The sequence below is a fragment of the Herpailurus yagouaroundi genome, unplaced genomic scaffold (assembly GCF_014898765.1).
Source record: "Herpailurus yagouaroundi ecotype Mexico unplaced genomic scaffold, PumYag 28, whole genome shotgun sequence".
In the NCBI taxonomy this organism is placed as follows: Eukaryota; Metazoa; Chordata; class Mammalia; order Carnivora; family Felidae; genus Herpailurus; species Herpailurus yagouaroundi.
In genome coordinates, this window is record NW_024412376.1 from 111,405,230 (window position 1) to 111,429,351 (window position 24,122).

At 36.7% G+C, this 24,122-nt stretch overlaps 1 protein-coding gene across 1 annotated transcript; it reads right to left on the reverse strand.

The window, feature by feature from the left end:
* Positions 1–594: 594 nt before the first annotated feature.
* LOC121034746 (opiorphin prepropeptide-like) lies at positions 595–7,794 on the reverse strand. The gene is made up of 3 exons (XM_040481825.1): positions 7,646–7,794; positions 6,330–6,397; positions 595–1,494 (listed from the first exon to the last, which is right to left on the reverse strand). The coding sequence occupies exons 2-3, from the start codon at positions 6,381–6,383 to the stop codon at positions 712–714; spliced, it is 837 nt and encodes a 278-aa protein (XP_040337759.1). The 5' UTR covers positions 6,384–6,397; positions 7,646–7,794; the 3' UTR covers positions 595–711.
* Positions 7,795–24,122: the final 16,328 nt, after the last annotated feature.

Sequence of the window (24,122 nt, forward strand, 5' to 3'; positions counted from 1 at the left end):
TATAGTGTTCATGATATAATGAGGCCATTTCTGAAATAGTCATAATACTTTCGATTAAAACCTTAACTAATAGTTGGAAGCAATGGAAACTTTGGAGTCTCAGCCATCAGCCTTTCATTATTGATTTCTGAAACCATCATCTATCTGTTCCTTAACTTGGAAAATGATTTTTCATATCAGATTCCAAGACTTGTGCCCCATAGTTCACTTAGGTATTTTGGTTTGCTAGAAAGGCATTTTTACTCTGGAATTGAGCAGATAATATGAAAGCTTATTTATAATTAATGATCTTGTGGTACTCAGGAATATTTCAGGGAGAATGCTGTGGGGAGAGCTAAGATTATTTGAATATCTACTAATATGTTATTTTGTGTTTTGTAGTTGTATGATGGGTTGTGGTACTCAAGAGAGCATCTTGTTGCCTAATCTTACAGCTCCGTCACTCTAAGTACAAGTCCAGATATCTCACTGTATTTTCCCCTAATTACCTCTTTAACTTCATGTTACAAGGCCAGGCTTCTGGCAGTACTAATCTTCATTGGGCAGAAAAGGGGGGACAGACCCAGGGTGCACATGACCACACTGGAGGTTTCATATTGTTGCTCAACTCTTTATTTTCACTTTGTTGTCATAATGTTTATGTGGGTTGTTTTATAGTTTCTTTCTAAGATTATTCCTCCCAAAGGTTAGAGCTTATGGAATATTTCATTCTCATCCAAAAATTGAAATGAGTCTATCTAAAAAGGTCTTGAGACTTGTCTTTTGGGAAGTAGAAGTGGTAGTTGTCTCTTGGGGAAGAGGAGCTGTCGTTGTCTCTTGGGGAGTAGATGTGGTTGTTGTCTCTTGGGGAGGAGAAACTGTTGTTGTCTCTTGGGGAGTAGAAGCAGTCGTTGTCTCTTGGGGAGTAGAAGCAATAGTAGTCGCTTGGGGAGTAGAAGCAGTTGTCTCTTGGGGAGGAGAAGTGGTCTTTGTCTCTTGGGGAGGAGAAGCTGTCATTGTCTCTTGGGGAGTAGAAGCGATGGTAGTCTCTTGGGGAGTAGAAGTGGTCTTTGTCTCTTGGGGAGGAGAAGCTGTCATGGGAGTGGCAGAGTCCGTTTGGGTGGTAGTGGGGTCAGTTGTGGTTGTAGCGGAACCTGTTGTTGTAGTAGTTTGTATTTGGGGTGTGAGGACAAAAGGATACATCAGAGGGAATCTAGGGATGAATGGAAATCGAATTAGATAACGTCTTTGTTGGAAAGCTGGATATGGATAACCTGGGCCATTGGGGAATAAAGGAGGAGATGGTGGAATTCTCCCGGGGCCAAAAACCTGAGGAGGGGGTGGTGGAATTCTCCCGGGGCCAAAAAACTGAGGAGGGGGTGGTGGAATTCTCCCTGGGCCAGAAGGTGGAGGAAGGCGTGGAGCAAATCCTGGACCAAAAGGAAACCGTAGAGGAGGAGGAAGCAGTGGCCTAGGTGGATATCGTCTCCTGGGACCTCTGTGACTCTCACCAGGCTGTGGGAAAACAGAAGTGAACAATTTTTAATTAGGTATTTCTAGGTTAAGCATAAGAATGTATACTCTCTGTGGCAGGCAGAATTCTAAGATGGCTTCCAAGATTCCTGCCCCCTGCTGGCATATACTGGCATAACCTTATCGGGTGAGTCCTTTTAAAATGGGTTCTGCAGGTCAGACAAATTCAGAGATTTGAAACTGCGGTGCTCTCCTATTGGCTTTGAAGCAAAAAAAAATGTGTTGTGGAGAGGACCACATGGAAGTAGATGGTAGTAGCGGGCCCTGTGGCTCATAGCCTGCAAAAAAGTAAGGACCTCAGTCCTATAAACAAGGGACTGAATTCTGCCCACAGCCACCCAAATTGGAAAAGAGGTCCCTGAGCTCCAGAAAAGAATACAGTCCTGACAATACCTTTTCAGTCCTGGGAGACCCTGAGCAGAAAATTCAACCAAGCCAAGGCCAGAGTCTGACCAAAGGAACTGTGGGATAATAAATGCATTTTTTCCCAAAGCTACTAGTTTGTGGTAATTTGTTATTTAGCAATAGAAAACTCTTACATACACATCTAACTTACACAGTCTGAAAGTTTGTCTCAGAGAAAGGGAAGAGTTCTCTTTCACCCTCTGAATGCCTAGGCTCTTAAATGAAAGCTGAGGTAGTTTTGATGGGGAAAAAGATCGTGAGTAAAATCATGTCCTATGTTTTTGGTAGAGCCTGTGATTGGAATCAATTCCAAATGAGGAAAATGTCTCTTTATATCTCATTCAAGCGTTTGGGATTATTTCAGGCTTTGAACACTAATAAACGGTGAAACACGTTATTGAGCACTTATTTTGTGCAGTACACTAAAGTAGGAGCTGTGGGCATGCAGACATGCCTTTTGTAAGTCTACAGACCAAGTGGTTACAGTACAAGACAGTACAAAATGGCCCAAATGGAAGGAGAATGATAGTTCGTCGAGTGTAATGCCAGGGTTTGAATTCTGCCCCTGCTACTTAGAGACTGTGTGAATGTTGGAATCCTTTTTGAGACTCTCTTTCCTCATCTGAAAAATGATGTTCATAATAGTACCCAACACCTACCTTTTTTTTTTTAATTTTTTTTTAATGTTTATTTATTTTTGAGACAGAGAGAGAGAGACAGATCATGAATGGGGGAGGGGCAGAGAGAGAGGGAGACACAGAATCGGAAGCAGGCTCCAGGCTCTGAGCCACCAGCCCAGAGCCCGACGCGGGGCTCAAACTCCCGAACTGTGAGATCGTGACCTGAGCTGAAGTCAGACGCTCAACCGACTGAGCCACCCAGGCGACCCCCTTTTTTTTTTTTTTTTAATGGTAGTCATGTTTATTTCTGAGTATTGAGATTATGGGTAGTTTTAAATTCATTTTTGTAGCTTTGTAAAGTTTAGAAACACTTTTACAATTTATGATCAGAATTTTTCCCTTTTTTAATGTGGGATGTTTCAGAAACCCCCCTCCCATGCCAAATTCAAGTTTGAGACAACTCTGAGGTTGTCTGAGATTTGAAGTGGGTGAGATGTCTCAGATTTGAGTCAGATTTGTTGTGAAATATTACCTGTAAAGTGCTTCGGGCGAAGGCTGGCCCAGTTACTGTGCTCAATAAATGTTACATACTACTATTTGTTATGTTAACACTAGTACAGTGGTTGCAGTTTTTGGAAGTAAAAGTAGTTGAAAAATAGTGTGGGAAACAAATACATTAGAGATTTAGAGCGATTGGTTTAGGAAAGATTAAGGATCATTGAACCGAGAAGGCAGACTTTGAAAGGAAGTCAAAATAACAAAAAATGGGGAGAGAGCATGCTGAATGGAGTGCGAATATGCCTGTTCTGTAGCGTAAGAATGCACAAGTCCTGTTCTGCTGAGGACTTATGTCAGACACAGGTGTCTGCATTTCCCTCGTTCTGTTCTTAGGTCCTCCATGTATTTGTTCATGTGGCATTTTGCTCTTGCAAATTCTAAACTTTATGATTATTTTGTCTTCTGAATCATCTGTCTCCCTGATTCCCAATTACAGGTTTTTGAGCAGTGGCAGCAGATGTCGGAGGTACTGAGCCATCACCCATTTACAGTGCCTTAGCACTGCCCTGTGATCTTTTCAAGCATCTCAGGTTAACTGAACCTTATTCCCCAGAGGCTTATAATTTTCTAAGTTTATGCCAATTTTATTGAAGTTCTCTACCTCTTCCTGACCCTCAGTCACCCCACCAGGATGATTTTCCTTCTACTCCAAAATAATGCAAGAAATTAGAAATGAACTTCACCAATATACTGGCCACACAACCACAAAGTTATTAAAATCTACATATTTCCTTTTCCTTTACAAGTATTTTCTCAGAGCTCTGTCAATTTTCCCGTTTCTTCCCCCTGCACTTTAATATGTGTCTTTTAACTGACTTCTTTTCCTTAGGAAACAACTATCATTTATGTTCAGTTTACCTTTTTTTTTTATTTATTTATTTTTGGGACAGAGAGAGACAGAGCATGAATGGGGGAGGGGCAGAGAGAGAAGGAGACACAGAATCGGAAACAGGCTCCAGGCTCTGAGCCATCAGCCCAGAGCCTGACGCGGGGCTCGAACTCACGGACCATGAGATCATGACCTGAGCTGAAGTCGGACGCTTAACCGACTGCGCCACCCAGGCGCCCCTCAGTTTACCTTTTTAAAGAGTCTACTTTCAACCATGAATTCCCTTATTGCTATCACTGTCTTTTCACCTCTTTCCTTTACAACAAAGCTATGATTTGGAGTTAATTTCTTGTATTAGTTTAAGAACAATCCAGCTAAAACATGGATACTTTGAATCTAAATTTATCTATATTTTAATGGGATTAAGAGTAGTCCCTTTGTCAGATTTGCTTTGAGGATTAAGTGGGATAATGTCTGTAAAGCATTGGGAAAATTACCTGTAACAGAATGAAGACCCAATATTACTACTTACCCTGCTATATAAAAAGGATATTCTACTCTGTGTTTCTGTATTTCGGTAATTATTAACCATGATGAATCTCATGCAATTAAGTTGGTGAAAGGCCTATTTCTATTTAAACTGCTTATGCTTTGGGAGTGAGGAGAGAGACATCTTGATGACCTGTGTGGCTCTCTTTCTTCCCCCTTGTAGAAGTGGGAAAGGAGAAGGTTCAGCAGGTCTGTTAGATTAGTAAAGAACAGACTGAGACCAGTGCTGAGTGCCGAAGACGGCTCCTTCCTTTTGTAGAAGACCTCTATCTGATTAAGGAAATTTCCTTCAATCCTGTTTGCTAAGAGAGTTTTTAAAATAATGAATGAATGTTAAATTTTACTAAAAAATTTTTATAAAATAAAAATAAACTACTTATGCTAAACTGCTTGTATTATTGGAACTCTCAAGTTTATTTTGCAAAAAAAAAAAAAAAAATCATTGTTACATAATCAAAGCCTAAACCTTTAAAATAACGTGTGTTTCTCTTATATTCTGAGGACATGAAAATATTGAAAGTCAGCTTTAGGATGGGGTCAGTAAGGCATAATATCACTTTTAAATATGTCAGTATGTTTTATTGGTTTATCAAAAATTATGTCACATTTATAGTGCACTTACATGGTCAAGGTCAGACTACCTGAATGACCTATTTAATTGCCTCCTTTTGTTCAAGTTTCTGAGAGTAGATGGAAGAAGCATTGTTTCATGTTTCAGAATAAGTTTATGTTGTCTGCTTTGTAGAAGTCCTAGGTTTCTGAAAAAAAAAAAAACCCAAAACTTTTTTTTTTTCCATTTGATGTTAGATTTTACAGTTCTTTGGTAGAAATTACTATGGAATTAATCTCTTCCCAAACTGGAGTTAATCTATCCCTGTTTTGAAGTTATCATTTTAATATTTAAAAAGACAAAAACCTGTGGCTTTTTAAAAAAATCTCTTGCAACTTTGAATGTTTAGTAACTTCTGTGGTGCTTCACCCAGTCCTTTATACATGGTGGGTGTTAAAATAAACGTCTGTAGCCCCTGAGTCCATGGCAAAATGCATATTCCCAGGTCCTACTCTCAGACACTCTTATTTTGGGATAAGGCCTGGAATACTCTGTTTTTAATAAATGAGTCAAATAACTTTGATTTAGATGACACATGAACCCCATGTTGAGAAAAACTGCTCTAAGTATCTCATTTTATAGATAAAGAAATAGTTCCAATAACGTTCAAAGATATTCAAATAATGTCTTTAAGTATATAGGATCAAAAATCTGCAATAAATTTGCTTTACCTACTTGTGAAATTGCTTATATATGTAGGAACCCATATTTATACATGTCTGTATAATGCAGTCTGATATTATGGATCTAAATTATCCAACATGGTAGCCCTGAGCCATGTGTGGCTATTTAAATTAGATTTTATTGTTTTAAAAAAATGTTTACTTACTTATTTTGAAAGAGAGAGGGAGAGAGACAGAGAGAGAAATTGAGAGAGAAGAGAAAGAGCCTGAACAGGGTAGGAGCAGAGAGAGAAGGAGAGAAAGAATCCCAAGCAGATTTCACACTGTCAGAGCAGAGCCTGACGCGGGGGTCAACCTAACAAACCACAAGATCGTGACCTAAGCTGAAATCAAGAGTTGGTCACTTAATTGACTGAACCATGCAGATTCCTTAAATTAGATTAGATTTTAAATTTAAATTTAAATTTAAATTTAAATTTAAATTTAAATTAAAGCCTTAGAACAGTGTTTCATCAATCATTGATAGCTACTAACATATAAGGAAGGGTAACATTATTAATGTGAAAAGAAATCCAAAGTGATAATTGTGAGAGAAATATGAAGATGTGATTAAGCAGACTTACCAATAAACATGCTGCAAGAGCCAGAAGGCCTGTGATCAGGCACAGTGGTTTCATCTTTATGATTACCTCTGAAAGTAAGCACAATGAATGGCTGATCAGCATTGCTGTAAAAAAGTACTCTTTGGAATGTATTCCAACTCTTTGTTTATGATGTAGTACAGGATAGTATGGTAGTATTTTAAGAAATTTGCCTAAATGTTATTTTGGAGCAATATTGGTAGGTTTTATAACATTGAACTATAAAACGGTGGAATTAGTTTTTGCTTTTGACTTGTAAATGGACACTGGAGGTAACGGCAAAGAGTTATTCTTAAAAGTGTTTTACTTATTGGAAGCCTTTATGACATAAGGTTTTTGCTTTCAGAAATAGCTACTTTGAAATGGTACTTATTTGGATTTGAACTCTTGGTATTATTAAATAATGGTTACATTACTTTATAGATTTCTGCAGACTTGTATTTGAGCTATTGATGTTTTCTCTAGATCATATGTTTTAAATTAAATTTCTTGGAACACCTAGAAAAAGGAAAGGAAAAGAATCACCCTGGTAGACATAGTTTAAAGAAAAATTGTCACATAATATTTTTAACAATATTCTACTAAGTTATTTTGCCCTATCATGAGCAATCTCTAACTAATTCCAAAAATTCATATACAAAGACCAGGGTAGAAAAAAGAGAGGTGTCCAGGTATTTTACTGTCAATAGGTTCTAAATTTAGAATATATTGCAAGGACATGAGAGCCTGAGTTCTGGGAAAGTAACTTTATGCACCTTTGTGCAGACTGGTTTTTCTGACAGTCAATTCTGACCATCAATTAAATGTGTTAGCTGAACAGTCTTAGTCTTAAAAGAATCCTAGGGACAAAATTTCAGTGAATATTTAATTACAGGTACATATGGTTATTTCTTTAAGCATCCTTTTTTCTATGACACATTTTAATACAAAGTTTTAAAAAAGCAAAGGCAAAACCAATAATAAAAATATACTGTAGAACAGTTGTCTCAGAGTTATATCTGATAGTATTCTTGTCATTATGAAGCACAAAAGTGTTAAGGTACATTATAGGAAAAAGTTGATTGTGTAAATGGATGGACTTGTCCCACGTGCCTAGCATGAATGCTTTATTGTGACATACAGAATTTCTCAAAATTCAATGCATTTTATGGCTTATCAGATTTCATATAAGTATATATTATTCCTTTGGTGAAAATCAATGTTCTATAAGAATCCCATCAAAATGATACCTTTGAAAGTCTGAGAAAAATTTGGTATTCAAAGTAAGAGTTCTTCAATTCATATTTCCACGTACCTACCTTTGTATGAGGATCCTTCTTAGTAGGGCTGATTAATCTGCTGGTCAAAATTATTCCTGCCAATTAGGTGACAAATGAAGGTGAGAAAGAACAAGAAATCTCAGCTCTTATATATATTACAGTAGATTTCTAGTGATGATAAAGGAAAGGCTAGTTAGAAGATAAAATAACTTGTGGGTTGATGTTCTTTAAACAGAAGATAGGAAAGTCGTTGTTGACAATTTTGCAATCTTTTTCTGCATGTTTTTTTTTCATTTCTGAGGTGCTTTGACCCATTCAATAATTGGTGTTTCCTGAGGAAACATGTCATACAATGAGTCACAATGTCTTTTTGTCTTAAAATAACTTGGGGTTTGTGGTGCACTATTACCTATTGTCTCTTTATTTTAAATAACAAGTGTAGCTGTTCTATTTCAAATAATTTTAATGGGTCATCTTTTGTTACATGTTACTATCACCATATTTCCTATTTTATCTAAGAGCTAACTACATTATGTGAGAAATAAAAAAAATCATAATTTTAAAATTGAACTCTAACACAGTCTAGGCACATTTTGGAGGAAAAAAAACAGAATTAGAATTAGAAGTCATTATTAAATAGATGTTACCAAATATCACATACAAGTACTCTGGCCAGTTATGGACAGGGTATATCAAATATATTGCTTGACTGTTTTGACCACTGTGCTATATCTTGTTGGTTTCACATTTCTATTCTTCTTTCAGTTGAAATAATGAAATTGTATTACTGTTTTATACTTGGACATTTGTACGTATCTGGTCCTATATATTCTTTTTCCAATTTATACAACATTGGCCTAATTTAGTAAATGTTTTTTAAAGATGAGAAAAATGAATTCTTGGATTAAGGTTTGATCTGAGATTGGAAAATAGCAAGAAAAAAAATCTAGTAGTGGAAGGAAAATAGTCAAGATTCATGCAGTTTTTCAATCTTAACTTTATTTTAATTTTCTGTGTCTGTAATTATGTCAATATATTTATATAAAAGATCCTTAAGTGGAAATTTTTTAGGGCATTTCCTTTTTCTAATGAAGAACTAAAACAGTAGTCTGAAATTGTCTTTAAAAAAGTCACATTGGTACTTGCTATTACTAACTTGAGAAATTAAACAAAAATATGATGCCATGAAGTTTTTGATTATGTGGAAAATTATACAGAGAGAGTTTTACTTTGAGATGGATATCTGTGGGAAAGCCACAGCTTTATGTTTTTGATGTACCCAGGCTTTGAGAAATAATAATGTAATCTCTGGTTCTTACAGATTGTTGTATAATAATGTAATAGCTATTATTTATTAAGCCTTTACCATATAGGATGTGGCAGGATAACTGAGTACTATTATCATCTTTGTTTTACAATGGATAATAATGAACCTATGTCTGCTCACTTCAAAACCTAAATAATGGGTTAACCAATATTCCACATTGCCTCCCAAATCTCAATAACCCTCATAAACTTAACCAACATCATATGTTATAGTATGCTGCAGAGATTAATCAAGTGCATTTATAGTCAGGTTATTTTACTTCAAAGCACACTACCAACATTTATTTGCTGGATAATATTGGACTAGTTATTTTACCTCATTGTGCCTCAATTCCTTTATTTGTAAAATGTGAATATTTCTAATTTTTGTGTCATGGAATTTAGTTATTCACCTTTGTTCACCTACTTATTCAACACTTATTGAATACCCACTGGGTGTCAGACATAATGCTAGTTGTTAAAGTCACAGGATATTTAAAGGTTTAGAGTTTTAAAAGTCTTTAAACACACTGAACCTGGGTGGCTCAGTTAGGTGACTGACTTTGGCTCAGGTCATGATCTTGCAGTTTGTGAGTTTGAGCCCCCTTTGGGCTCTGTGTTGACAGCTCAGAGCCTGGAGCCTGCTTTGGATTCTGTGTCTCCTCTCTCTATCCCGCCCCTGCTCATGCTCTGTGTCTCTCTGTTTCTCAATAATAAATAAACGTTAAAAAATAAAAAAAAAAAATCTTTTGGGAGTCATAGGTGGTATAGAAACAAAGAGGCCTACTTTGAGAGCTGATCTTAGTTTTAAATTACTGTACGTAATTTCATTTGCTTTGTTGCAATTCACCGTCTTAAAAATTTTAGTGACATAATTATGTGCAATAAAGTGTATTACTGGTTTGCTAATCTTAGGCCCTGATTAGTTACTGAACAATTATATGCACAAATAGTGAAGATGATTCTATCTCTAAATTAACATGGGAAGTTCAATAAACCACTTTCTTGTCTGAGAATGATTCAGTTTGTCAAAAGATGAGTATCTCTTCTTTCTTGTTTTGATGCCAACATATTTATTAGCCAAATGTTTTGACTCCAGGTGTGAACTCCACTGTAATGGATCATTGGCTCTGGAGGACATAGTATGAACATTGGCAAAACTGAAAAACAATTTCCCAATGGGTTGTCATCAGCAAAAAATAAAGCAACACAAGCCAACAGAAGCACACGTCTGTTAAGAAATAGAAATGGTCACTCCAGTTAATCTTCAATTAATTCATGGCTTTAATATATTCGGAATGAAAAATTTCTAGAATAGTACCAAAAAAGCTAAAGTTTCTGGCCATAGGAAGTTCAAGGTGACAGTGGAGTCACACTATTGTTAATGCAGAGCCTTATGTGACAGGCAGAAAATATTTTCCTGATATAATTAGATTTAGCAGAATTAAACTGTCATGCAGCAGTATATTTAAGTCCACCGTCCTGTTTTGCAGCTCTAGTAATAACTCTTTCTTTGAACGCCTTGGAATGCATATGAACTTGTTTTTTAAAGATTATTTAGAAGTAGATGATTTGGCTTCTGGATTAATAACACTTTAAATATGTATCATGCTTTTGAAATTACAGATTGCTTAAAATTTTTTTTTGTGGAAGTATTTGTTGTGTAGGATTGGTTAGAATTTGTTGTGTGGAATTAATAACAGACTTTGAAGATTGAAGAAAAGCTGTAACTGAATTGTACAGCATAGATACTGCATCAGATCCAGACCAGAAAGTTCTGGAAGTTTATTACAGACTTTTCCCTGAGCTTTCAGTAGCCAAAGTTCAAAGAAAAATTCAATCAGCTAAAAAATTCACAATGTCCCTAAAATAAAACACAGTAATTGCTTGAGAAGTACTTTTCCTTCCTACTCATTGCCTTGAGAAAATTTCTCATTTATTTTCAAGCAGGAAGCATATTATTCTATAGTAAATGTGAAAGTGATCTTTACAGTTTAACCAGAATATCTCCAGCATTGAATGTAAATAAGTATACAATTGCTGTTTAATTTGAATTTTGCTGGATTGGTAACTCCAATCATGTAACCAGATGAATTTAGTTCCCCTTACAAGATCTCTCTTGGGGAATATTCCTGGCTTCATCTTAATTTTCAAAATATATTTCCTTTTTCATATTTTACTTTTTAAAAATATGGTTGCATACAAGTTTTCTCTGTAAACTAGCTCCAATACTTAAAAAATTTTAACCTGTTATACATTTGTTAGTTAATAGATTATGTTCTATTTACTTTCTCATTTAATATGCCAAATAAGTTTAAGACCTAGTCAAGAAAAAATTAACATCCTGGTTTTTGAATACAGAAAGAGCCTCACAGAGGGGCAGAGTTATTACTAAGGCCATATCAGGCTTATTTAATAAGATTTATTTCTTTTTTGTTTGTTTTGTTTTCATAAAATTTATTCCTAAAAAGATTATTTATAGTCTACTTGTAAGAATTTGTTGCTTACAAAATAATTAAGGACTCTAAAAATAAAATATATTAAAACATGATGAAAGTTATATATGTCATAGCCTAAAAGCTAGTGCAAATGCCTTACATAACAATTTCATATTTTGGGGGAAAATGGTGTCTTGTTGAGCCCTGCATCAGGCTGTGGGCTCTGTGCTGACAAGGGGATTCTCCAGCTCTATCTGCCCCTCCCCCACTCACTAGCATGTGCACTTGCAGGCTCTCACCCTCTCTCTCAAAATAAATGAAGAAACTCCAATCTCCTGCAGTTAAAAAGGCAGAAAAAATTTGAGGGGCACACTCAGGACTCAATTATTAGAACAGCAGAGGTCCAGAGAAGGTTGAACTCTCAACTGAGACAGATCTGTAATATACAGCTCAGGGCCCTGATGAGGGGAAAATGGGACTCTGAGATATAGATTGACTTTTAGGTCTTTTGGTGTATCAGTTAACTTTTTCTGTGTAACAAACCACTGCAGAAACTTGAACGCTTAGCACAGCAACTGTTTAGTATTTCTTAAAAGTCTACATGTTTATTTAGTAGTTTTCTTGGTCTGGCTGGGCGTTATTGATCTTGTCTGGGCTTGCTTATGTGTCTCTGTTCAGCTGGTGAGTTGGGTGGGGGCTGGTGGGTCTAGGATGGCTATGGCTAGCACTGCTCAGTTGTTTTCCACATGTCTCTCCTATCCCTCTAGTGGTCTGGGCATGTTCTCATAGTGAAGTGAGAAATTCAGAAGAAAAGAAATGTGTAAATGTTTTTTTTCAGATCTCTTCCTTTCTCAAGTTTGGGTGATACAATGTTGTTCCAATGTCCAAAACATGCTAATGGTGAAGACTGAAGACAGTGCAAGAGCATACAACTGTTGGGCTTCTATAAAGGGAGTTGTGAAAAATTGGAGCTGTTAATTCAAGAAACATACTTATGTCCCCAACTTTCTGCCTCAGTTTTTAATTTTAAAGACTCTAAAATTGGGGTTAGTCCACAATAGGGTTTCTCAATCTAAACACTTGATATTTTGGGCCAGGTAATTCTTTGTTGTGGAGGACTGTCTTGTGCATCCCTGGATTCTACCCAGTAGATGCCAGTAGTCTCCCAGTTATAATGGCTAAAAATGTTCTAGACATTGCCAAGTGTCCTCTCAGGGACAAAATCACTCCCAATAGACAACCACTATTCTAGATGAAGAATAACTCCTGATTTCACCACTTAATTGACATATTCAGGTTTAGTTCTTTAACAGGTATTTTTGATTTTGCTTATGCTAAGTATTAGAGCTATATTGAGAGTGGATAGTGAGATGTGAAACTGGTGGAAGAAAGACCTACTAGAAAGCTGTTACAGTTATCCAGATGGCCTAGGGATGTGGCAATAAGACGACAGAGGAATGGACAGAGTCAAGAGATTTTGAAGGGGTGTATTCAACAGGTCTTTTTTATGGAATATGGGTATCGGGAGGTGAAGTAGAGAACAGTGTCAAGGCTAATGCTTATGAATTAGATAAAATTATAGAAAGAAGTTGGTAATTCAGACAAGAGGGTTAAACTTGACTAAGACATATGCAGATACCTGGAAGGCTATTTCAGGACAGTAGAGGGATGTGAGCCAAGGCAACGAAAAGGAGAATGGGATTTATGTAGTTAACACTGAACCCAGGCTGGAGGACTTAACAGTAGTATGGGTAAATAGCAAAAACAGGGCTTGTAGGGAACCCTGAAAAGGTAACAGCAGATGGAACTTCCGCTGGAACGAAAAAAATGAGTAGGTATTGCAGGAATATTTCAACTGCAAGTGAGATGGGTTTGAGTTTATAGATCTATTACATGGAGGATATTTGCAGTAGACCAAATGGAGAACTAGAGAGGAAAACTGGGGAAACTGTAGGATTTCAAGGCAGACTTGAGGGCCCCTTTGAGTTTGGAGGCCTCAAATTTTAGTGTTCTTTCTCTCTAAAGTTGTGCATTTTTCCAGAGCAGCACTGGGTAGATTTTGTATACATGCAGAGGAAGTAATTATTTCTGTTAATCAAATATTGGGATTATATCTGATTTGTGAGTAATTAGAAAAAATAAAAAGAAAGTTGAAGATATTTGCAAGCTAGTGTTTAGATTGATGGACTATAAAAATCTAAGCTGGATATGAAAGAAAGTTGAAGAGGGGACTCTGGAAAGATGGCAAATGTCCAGGAACTGGAGAGTTTAAAAAGTTTAAAGAGTTGATATAGTGAGAATAATTGAGTACAATATCTGGGAGATGGGAAGTTTTGATCAAAGATATTTTGATCAGGTATGTCTTGATATATGACTTTATAGGTGATGTATCAATGTGATGATAGGAAGGTCCAGGTTACTTGTACAATTGAAGGGAAGTAAGGATCATTCAAGATGAGGAGATTAAAAAAAAAAAAAGTGATCAAAGAATGGGGCAATCTGGATTTTAATGGATGGTCAGTGTGAACTGTGACATTTCCCAGAACTGTAGTGGCAATGGGGTTGGTCCAAATTTCTTCAGAGAGTGAGAGCGGTGGCTAAGAGCTTAATTGATAGCAGTAATAAAGAAGTGAAGAAGGAGGAATGGCTAAATGGCACAGGTTTCATTTAATTGGGAACAATTTTTTAGAAGAATGAAGAGTAATGATCTCTGTGCTAGTTGGCTTATTTATTGAAGCAACAACCACCATCACCAAAATCCTAATGTCTAACAAAAATAAATATTTCTTTCATGTCAAGTGTTGGCAACTGTTGGCAGAATGCTTCTGCAACTCCACTGTCCGTATCTTCCCATTCCAGGACCAGGTTGAAGAAAGTTTCTATTTAGGACATGCAGCTCTTGAGTATAAAGGAAAACAGAAAAAGAGCAGATGTGATGGGATTCCTGTTGTTAATTTGCCTACTGTGACTTGAGTTCACATTTCAGCAGCCAAAGCAGGTCATAGGGCCAAACCTGACAATGAGATAGGGAGGTATATTACGCAGAGAAGGAGAGATGCCCTGTAAGCCTCATGGCAATGAGTGAAAATGTAAAACCCTGTTTTTATAAGAGGTGGGAGTAAATGATTAGGAACACTACTAGCACCATCTACCACAGTAGGGAGGTTGCAGCTAAGAGAATGATATATCTGCCTCATTTCCATGTGGTTGAAAGTTGAGGAAAAATCACTAGCTTCCACTCGAGAGAGTCCATTTATCTCTTGTAAAGAAGCAGTTTACCCATTGAGGATGATATTAGTTGTGGGTCTTTTGTGGATGGCCTTTATGATGTTGAGGTATGTTCCTTCTATCCCTACTTTGTTGAGGGTTTTTATCAAGTAGGGATACTGTATTTTGTCAAATGCTTTTTCTGCATCTATTGAGAGGATCATATGGTTCTTAACCTTTCTTTTATCAATATAATGTATTACACTGTTTGATTTGTGAATATTGAACCACCCTTGCAGCCCAGGAATAAATCCCACTTGATCGTGGTGAATAATTCTTTTAATGTACTGTTGAATTTGATTTCCTGTTATCCATTAATTAATGAATGGATACAGAAGATGTGGTATGTGTGTGTATATATAAAATGGAAAACATATATATATAAATATATCAAATGGAATATTACTCAGCCATCAAAAAGAATGAAACCTTGCCATTTACAATGATGTAGATGGAGCTAGAGTGTATTATGCTAAGCAAAATAAGCCAGTCAGAGAAAGACATCTACCATATACTTTTACTCATATGTGGAATTTAAGAACCAAACAGATGAACATAAGGGAAGGGAGGAAAAAAAATAGGGGGAAACAAACCATAAGAGCCTCTTAACTGTAGAGAACAAACAGGGCTGCTGTAGGGGAGGTGGTAGGGGATGGCTAAATGTGATGAGCGCTATGTGTTATATACAAGTTATGAATCACTAAATTCTACTCCTGAAATCAAAATTATACTGTATGTTAACTAACTAGAATTTAAATACAAACTTAAAAAAAATCAGGTTTCTTCCTAGAAAGCCTAATTCCTTCTGCTTTCTCTGAGATGCAATTTTACTGATTATCACCTTTTAAAATTAAACATTAAATTTCTCATTTTCAACTGGACATAATTCCTAATTCATCTTTCCTAATGCAAAATTATGCTCTTGACTGGATTACTTTTTCAAGCCATCAGCTTATCTCTTTTGGTCGTATTTTTTTTTTTTTTTTTTGTAATATGAAATTTATTGTCAAATTGGTTTCCATTCAACACCCAGTGCTCATCCCAACAGGTGCCCTCCTCAATGCCCATCACCCACTTTCCCTTCCATCCCACCCCCCATCAACCCTCAGTTTATTCTCAGTTTTTAAGAGTCTCTCATGGTTTGCCTCCTTCCATCTCTGTAACTTTTTTTTCCCCTTCCCCTCCCCCATGGTCTTCTGTTAAGTTTCTCAGGATCCACATAAGAGTGAAAACTTATGGTATCTGTTCTTCTCCATATGAATTTTTTCACTTAGCATAACACTCTCCAGTTCCATCCGCGTTGCTACAAAAGGCCATATTTCATTCTTTCTCATTGCCAAGTAGTATTCCATTGTATATATAAACCAAAACTTCTTTATCCATTCATCAGTTGATGGACAATTTAGTCTCTTTCCATAATTTGGCTATTGTTGAAAGTGCTGCTATAAACATTGGGGTACAAGTGCCCCTATGCATCAGCACTCCTGTATCCCTTGGGTAAATTCCTAGCAGTGTTATTCCTGGGTCACAGGGTAGATATATTTTTAATTTTTTGAGGGACCTCCACACTGTTTTCCAGAGTGGCTGCACCAGTTTGCAATCCCACCAAGAATTCAAGAGGATTCCCATTTCTCCACATCCTCTCCAGCATCTATAGTCCCCTGATTTGTTCATTTTAGCTGCTCTGACTGCTGTGAGGTCATATCTCAGTGTGGTTTTGATTTGTATTTCCTTGATGAGGAGTGACCTTGAGCATCTTTTCATGTGCCTGTTGGCCATCTGGATGTCTTCTTTAGAAAAGTGTCTATTCACGTCTTCTGCCCATTTTTTCACTGGATTATTTGCTTTTCGGGTGTGGAGTTTGGTGAGTTCTTTATAGATTTTGGATACTGGCCCTTTATCTGATAGGTCATTTGCAAATATCTTTTCCCATTCCGTCGGTTGCCTTTTAGTTTTGTTGATTGTTTCCTTTGCAGTGCAGAAGCTTTTTATCTTCATGAGGCCCAGATAGTTCATTTTTGCTTTTAATTCCCTTGCCTTTGGAGATGTGTTGAATAAGAAATCGCTGCGTCTGCGGTCAGAGAGGTTTTTTTCCTGCTTTCTCCTCTAGGGTTTTGATGGTTTCCTGTCTTACATTCAGGTCCTTCATCCATTTTGAGTTTATACTTGTGAATGGTGTAAGAAGGTGGTCTAGTTTGATTCTTCTGCATGTTGCTGTCCAGTTCTCCCAGCACCATTTGTTAAAGAGACTGTCTTTTTTCCATTGGATATTCTTTCCTGCTTTGTCAAAGATTAGTTGGCCATACATTTGTGGGTCCAGTTCTGAAGTCTCTATTCTATTCCATTGGTCTATGTGTCTGTTTTTGTGCCAATACCATGCTGTCTTGATGATGACAGCTTTGTAGTAGAGACTCAAGTCTGGGATTGTGATGCCTCCTGGTTTAGTCTTCTTCAATATTACTTTGGCTATTCGGGGCCTTTTGTGGTTCCATACAAATTTTAGGATTGCTTGTTCTAGCTTTGAGAGGAATGCTGGTGCACTTTTGATTGGGATTGCATTGAATGTGTAGATAGCTTTGGGTAGTATTGACATTTTGACAATATTTATTCTTCCAATTCATGAGCATGGAATGTTTTTCCATTTCTTTGTATCTTGTTCAATTTCCTTCATTAGCTTTGTATAGTTTTCAGCATACAGACCTTTTACATCTTCTAGACTCATTCTATGAAGCCAGCATTACTTCGATTCCCAAACCAGACAGAGACACAGCAAAAAAAGAGAAGTACAGGCCAATATCCCTGATGAATATGGATGCAATAAATTCTCAACAAGATTCTAGCAAATCGAATTCAACAGAATATAAAAAGAATTATTCACCATGATCAAGTGGGATTCATTCCTGGGGTGCAGGGCTGCTTCAATGTTTGCAAATCAATCAATGTGATAATCACATTAATAAAAGAAAAGATAAGAACCATATGATCCTGTCAATCGATGCAAAAAAAGCATTTGACAAAATTCAGCATCCTTTCTTAATGAAAACCCTTGAGAAAGTCGGGATAGGAGGAACATACTTAAACATCTAAAAGCCATTTATGAAAAGCCCATAGCTAATATCATCCTCAATGGGGAAAAACTGAGAGCTTTCTCCCTGAGATCAAGAACACGACAGGTATGTCTACTCTCACTGCTGTTGTTTAACATAGTGTTGGAAGTTCTAGCATCAGCAATCAGACAACAAAAGGAAATCAAAGGCATCCAAATTGGCAAAGATGAAGTCAAGCTTTCACTTTTTGCAGATGACATGATACTCTACATGGAAAACCCGATAGACTCCACCAAAAGTCTGCTAGAATTGATACATGAATTCAGCAAGGTCGCAGGATTCAAAATTAATGTACAGAAATCAGCTGCATTCTTATGCACTAATAATGAAGCAACTAAAAGACAAAGAAACTGATCCCATTCACAATTACACCAAGAATCATAAAATACCTAGGAATAAACCTAACCAAAGATATAAACGATCTGTATGCTGAAAACTATAGAAAGCTTATGGTCATCTTTTTTTTTTTTTTAATTATTGATTTAATTTGAGAGAGAGAGAGCCAGTGGGGAAGGGGTAGAGAGAGAGGTAGACAGGAGATCAAAGTGGGCTCTGCACTGACAGCAGAGAGCCCAATATGGGACTGGAACCATGAGCCATGAGGTCATGACTTGAGTCAAAGTTGGACGCTTAACCGCCTGAACCAACCAGACATTCCTCTTTTGGTCTTTTTAATGCAAAGCCTCTTTTATTGCTTACTCAGTTTTTACCTCTTTTTATAATTTGGACAACATTGAGACTCATTTCTAAACAATTTGTTGTTCATGTACTCCCTATACTTCTCTTTTTTGCCTCTTCTCTGCCTTTTAAGAAGTATTTAGGGGTGCCTGAGTGGCTCACTTGGTTGAGCATTGGACTCTTGATTTTGGCTTGGGTCATGACCGCAGGGTCATGGGATCAAGCCCTGCATTGGACTCTATAAATATATAGATATAAATATATATATTTATATTCTATAAATATATAGAAAAACTTGTGATTAAAAAGACGTGTGCTCTAAACTATTGCTGATAATAAAGACAGTATGAATTACATGAATGTAGAGTTTGCACAGTCCTAGTTGAATGAAACTTTTCCTTATAAGACTGTAGGATATGTAGAACACAAAGCTGACTGGCCCATCACTATAGATTCCTTATTTCTTCATCCCATAGTTCCTAGACATTTTTGGCAGAAGTGAAGAGCATGGGCTAGACTACTTAGGTTTGAATGCCTGCTCTTCATTTAGCTACTATGTGCCCTTGGGTATTTGATTAACCTCTATGTCCCTCAGTTTCCCTATCCCTAGAGTGTCAATATTATTTTCCTATAGGGTTATGGTTTTTGTACATCAAGCTCTTAGGGTTTGGCACATGTAAGAAATCAAATATTATTTTTTATAAGCTATATTTTCTATAGATATATTTTTTATAGCAATCTTCTGTGGTAAATTCTTTACTGATTCTCTCTTCTTTAGAATTAATCTGAAATCCTAATCTGATAATATGATGATCACTTTCCATTATAATATCTATTTTTCTAGTATGTCCTATATTCATGGCCAATTTCTGTTTGGTGGGATTAGGAGCAACCTGACAGTGTGGTATGTATCTTACCCATTTTTGTATTCCTAGAATGACAGGCCTGGCATATTCTGTTCACTTAGTAAATATTTGGAGGGCATGGATTTTCTCTCTTACCTCCATGCATTTGCTGTGTTTTTATCAGTGGTGAAGCTACTACATTTTTTTTCTGCCACTTGAAATCATTCCTTTGCTTTTTATTTCTTCATGAAACTTAAAAAGAAATCTCCTCAGTGAAATTCCATAAAACATTTTGGGGATCATTTCTTTATGGCCCTCATCATACTTACATCATACATCATACATCACACAGTCTTGGCCTTTACTTTCTACTCCTTCAGGACTGGATTGCATCTCCTTAGCTAGTGAGTCACTTTCAACCTTTCAATACCAAGATTTTGAGATTTTTTTGTGTCTCTTATAATAGCTTATCTATTGTAGGTTTTCTATAAGTATTTGCTCTTCCTGAAGGGGAATAAATATCTCCTCCCCTGTTTGCTCATTATTGTTTGTACTTTTGCATATAATGTTTACTACCGATTCCTTATACAGTTTAGAGTTAATTGCCTTATTTCTATCATTGCCACTTGAACCTTTGAGGAGTAAGTGATTGAGTTACTTATATTTGTGTTCTTTTGTTCCCTGACATAGATATAGGTAAATTTTACTAAATCACTTGAATGAATTAATTTGTCAACTAGAAATTGATCTAATATATTTTTGGGTGAAATGATTCACGGAGGGGTTCCTGGGTGGCTCAGTGGGCTCAGCGTCTAACTCTTGGTTTCAGTTCAGTTCATCATCTCACAGTTTATAGGTGGAGCCCCATGTGGGGCTCTGAGCTGACAGCGTGGAGCCTGCTTGGGAGTCTCTCTTTCCCTCTCTCTCTCTGTCCCTCCCATGCTCATGCTCTCTCTCTCTCTCTCTCTCTCTCTATAAAAAAAGAAAAGAAAAGAAAAGAAAAGAAAGGAAAGGAAAGGAAAGGAAAGGAAAGGAAAGGAAAGGAAAGGAAAGGAAAGATTCATGGAATGGTACAAAGTGTTAGTTGAACAATCTCTGGAGAAAATTCCTCTTTAGATGAAGGGATAGTGTTTCAGATATTCAGAAAAAGAATATCTGTAGATCTGTAGAAAGTTAACTTATTCTTTCTATGCTTTTTGAATCTTTTTTGCCTATGAAATATTTACATTTTTTTCTAGACACATGCTTTGTGTGTTATGGGTCCATCTGAAAGAGTGGAAGTGCTGGTAATACTTTTGTCACTCAACTGAGAAATAAAGAGGAGACCAAGACACATGTGGTCAAATGCATACATATAATTATCTTTGGAAATGCGTACAGTATAGCAAGACTAAAGAAGAAGTAGTAAGAACCCACATCCATTTGTTTTTGTTTCTTTTCTTGTATTTTTGTTAAAATTGAAATGGTGAGAGAGGGTGATCACGATATATCAATATTCAGTTTTTCAGGATCTGTAAAAACAAAACAAAATACCATGAGCCATTAATTAAAAGTACATAAGCTCTTTCTTCTCCAATTTTTTAAAGTTTTTATTTAAATTCCAGTTATTTAACATATAGTATAGTATTAGCTTCAGGTGTACGATATAGTGACTCAACAATTCCATACAACATCCAGGCTCATCACAAGTGCACTCCTTAATCCTCATCACCTAGTTCACCTATCACCTTTCCTCTGGTAACCATCAGTTTGATCTCTATAGTTATGACTATTTCTTGCTTGCCTCTCTGTCTCTCCCCTGTCTTTGTCTTTTGTCCACATATGAATGAAATCATGTGGCATTTGACTTTCTTTGACTGACTTATTTCACTTAGTGTAATACTGTCTAGCTCCATCCAGTTGTTTTAAAATAACTGAATGCTGGGAAGAATGTTAGAAGCTGGAACTTCAGAGTTAAATGGATATGAGTTTGAAGACTAATCTGCCATTTATACCTTGCGGTCTTTGGAAAGTCTCATAAATTCTCATAGCTTCAGTTTCCTCATCTCTAAAAAGCAGACAATGATATTAGCTTTACAGGGTTGCTATGAGTATTAAATGGGAATCAATATAAAGACTTTTTAGTGCAGTAACAGCCCTGGAACTATTCTAAGTGTTCTACAGTTGGTATCCATGATTATTATTTTTGTCACATAATAGGGATAATTCTCATTTCTATTTGTAATTAGGAGCACCTATATTCAGAAATAGGAGCAATATGTGATATTCTCCAATATCTTCAATATTTGTTAAGGATCATGTTATATCATGATGTGTATGTTTCGGTCAATATAGCAAGAGAGCTTTTCTATGGGTTGTGATTTAGTTTATATTTCTGTTCTCAAGGCTAATTGTAGTATTTGTTAAAATATTTCATATATATATATATATTTCGTGTGCCTTATTAGAGTTGGTAGGTCCTGAAAGGAGGGAGCATTCCTTTATGTCAAGTACATAATTTGTGGGGTTTAATAAACTTTTTTTTTTTTTTTGAGACAGAGAGAGACAGAGCATGAGCAGGGGAGGGGCAGAGACAGAGGGAGACACAGAATCTGAAGGAGGCTCTAGGCTCTGAGCTGTCAGCACAGAGACCGACGCAGGGCTCGAACTCACGGACTATGAGATCATGACCTGAGCTGAAGTCGGACGCTTAACCGATTGAACCACCCAGGCACCCCAGATTTAATAAACTTTGAAGTATACACTAACTTTTATTTACAAAGGCCCTAATTATAAGTGATTATTTCAGGGAAATAAAACACATTTTAGCACTGGAAACAGAAGGTCAAAATACATATTAGTGATCTTTCAAAATCTTTCTTTCTTTTGTAGGAATCTGCTAGCATTGCATTTACAGATATAACCTATCAACTCAAGGAAACCAAATTTAGTTTTTGAAATAAAAAAAGTATTAAGAGTTTTTAATCCATATGGCAGAGTTAAAAACTAGTTTTCTTTTGTTTTTAAATATGAAATTCATTGTCAAATTCGTTTCCATACAACACCCAGTGCTCATCCCAACAGGTGCCCTCCTCAATACCCATCATCCACCCACCCCTCCCTCCCACCCTCCATAAACCCTCAGTTTGTTCTTAGTTTTTAGGAGTCTCTTATGTTTTGGCTCCCTCCCTCTCTAACCATTTATTTTCCTTCCCCTCCCCCATGGTCTTCTGTTAAGTTTCTCAGGATCCACGTAGGAGTGAAAACATATGGAATCTGTCCTTCTCTGTATGACTTATTTCACTTCGCATAACACTTTCCAGTTCCATCCACGTTGCCACAAAAGGCCATATTTCATTCTTTCTCATTGCCATGTCATTTTCTTTTTATTTCTTTTGATGTGGGAAAAACCCACCTGCCCTTATTTAGGCACATTGTAAAGTTACTCATTTAGTTAGAAAACATTTTGGAAAGTATCGTTTACCTTGATTTGCCTTGGTCTCCTTGTGGTTTGGTACGTTTGTAATCTTGGACTGTTGTGGAATTTACTGAATTACTTGTTGCTGGTTGACAGTAGTAGGGTTAGCTGCTGGGGCAGTGGTAGTGCCAGCCACAGGGCATTGGTGATGTCTTCAGGTTGGGGGGTGTTGGGAGCCATGGTGGTGGATGTCACGCCTGCAGTTTTTCCCGCAGAAACAGTGGCAGTGGTGGTGTTGGCAGCAGCAGTGGTGGTGGTATAAATTAGGATTGGGGCAGCACTAGAAGGGGCTGATGGTGCTTGAGGATTTACAGTGTTCTCAGGTGGTGATATAGGTCTGGGTGGTGGACCAGGTGGGCTTTGGTGATGGTGGGGGGAGTGAGGGGGATGGCGACCTCTGTGGGGTTCATGACGACCGTGGTGACCATATGGACTTCCAGGAGCCGTTTCAGATTTTGCAAAATATCCTCTTGACAGCTTAGAACTTAATTGTTTAAGTAGTTTTAAATGCTCTTCGGAACTTTCACTAAACTTAAGAGAGAATATGAAACACAATTGTTTTATACAGGTGAGATGCATAAACTTGAACTCAGGCTTTAAAAATATGTCTATATTATCACTGAAATTTGGGTAAATATTCTAACTTCATTCCGTAAGTAATTTGATTGGTGTTCCTACCAAGTAGAGGGTTTTGAGTTGTGACGTTTTGTGAAATATAAAGTAAACTGTATCTCTGCTATTCTTAAAGCCTGGTAGTTTTATTATAGATTTTCCCAGCATGTGATCCATTATAGCCAAAATGTTGAAAAAATTTTTGTGGTCAAATGACTGTGGAAAAGATTTGGGTAAACACATTTCTTTACTATAGGATTTATTAGAGTTATTAATATAATATGCTATGAATATTTAGCATATCCAAGGGATATGTAATATTTCCCAAAGTTACTTTATCATGGAAGTGTGTGTATATGTGTGTGTGTGTATCATTTATTCATACTAGTATTTTAGTGTTTCATGGAGACCCTTTTGGGACATGCTGTTCTGATTTTTATCCTAGAAAAAAACATAATGCACTTTATTGCTCTGAATAGAGAATAAAAGGAAACTATGGAAGCTTTGCATTGCTCTGTGCTCATAGACCCCAAATGTGAGATTGATAGAGCATTCCATGCATCCATGTTGTTCACTCACTTGCACAGAATTGCAGACATTAAGAGCTGGAAGTACCTTAGATCAGGCAGTGCATACCTACCCAGTGAAAACCTCATTATAGCAAGGCCAGGGACAATTTTAATTGTCTTTAGTTACATGGGCTTTTAACCTGATATTCCCTTCAGACTTCCATTTAAACCCTTCTCATTTTGTCTTCACAGGCAGAAGTTGATTCTTGGGATTCTAAATATGACACTCCTCATGCCT

Bases quoted from the DNA above. Each gene is read 5' to 3' on its own strand.
- LOC121034746 (XM_040481825.1), bottom strand. From the start codon at position 6,383: ATGAAACCACTGTGCCTGATCACAGGCCTTCTGGCTCTTGCAGCATGT. The intron at 1,495-6,329 runs GTAAGTCTGCTT...GTTTTCCCACAG, and splicing joins CTCTTGCAGCATGTTTATTG to CCTGGTGAGAGTCACAGAGG.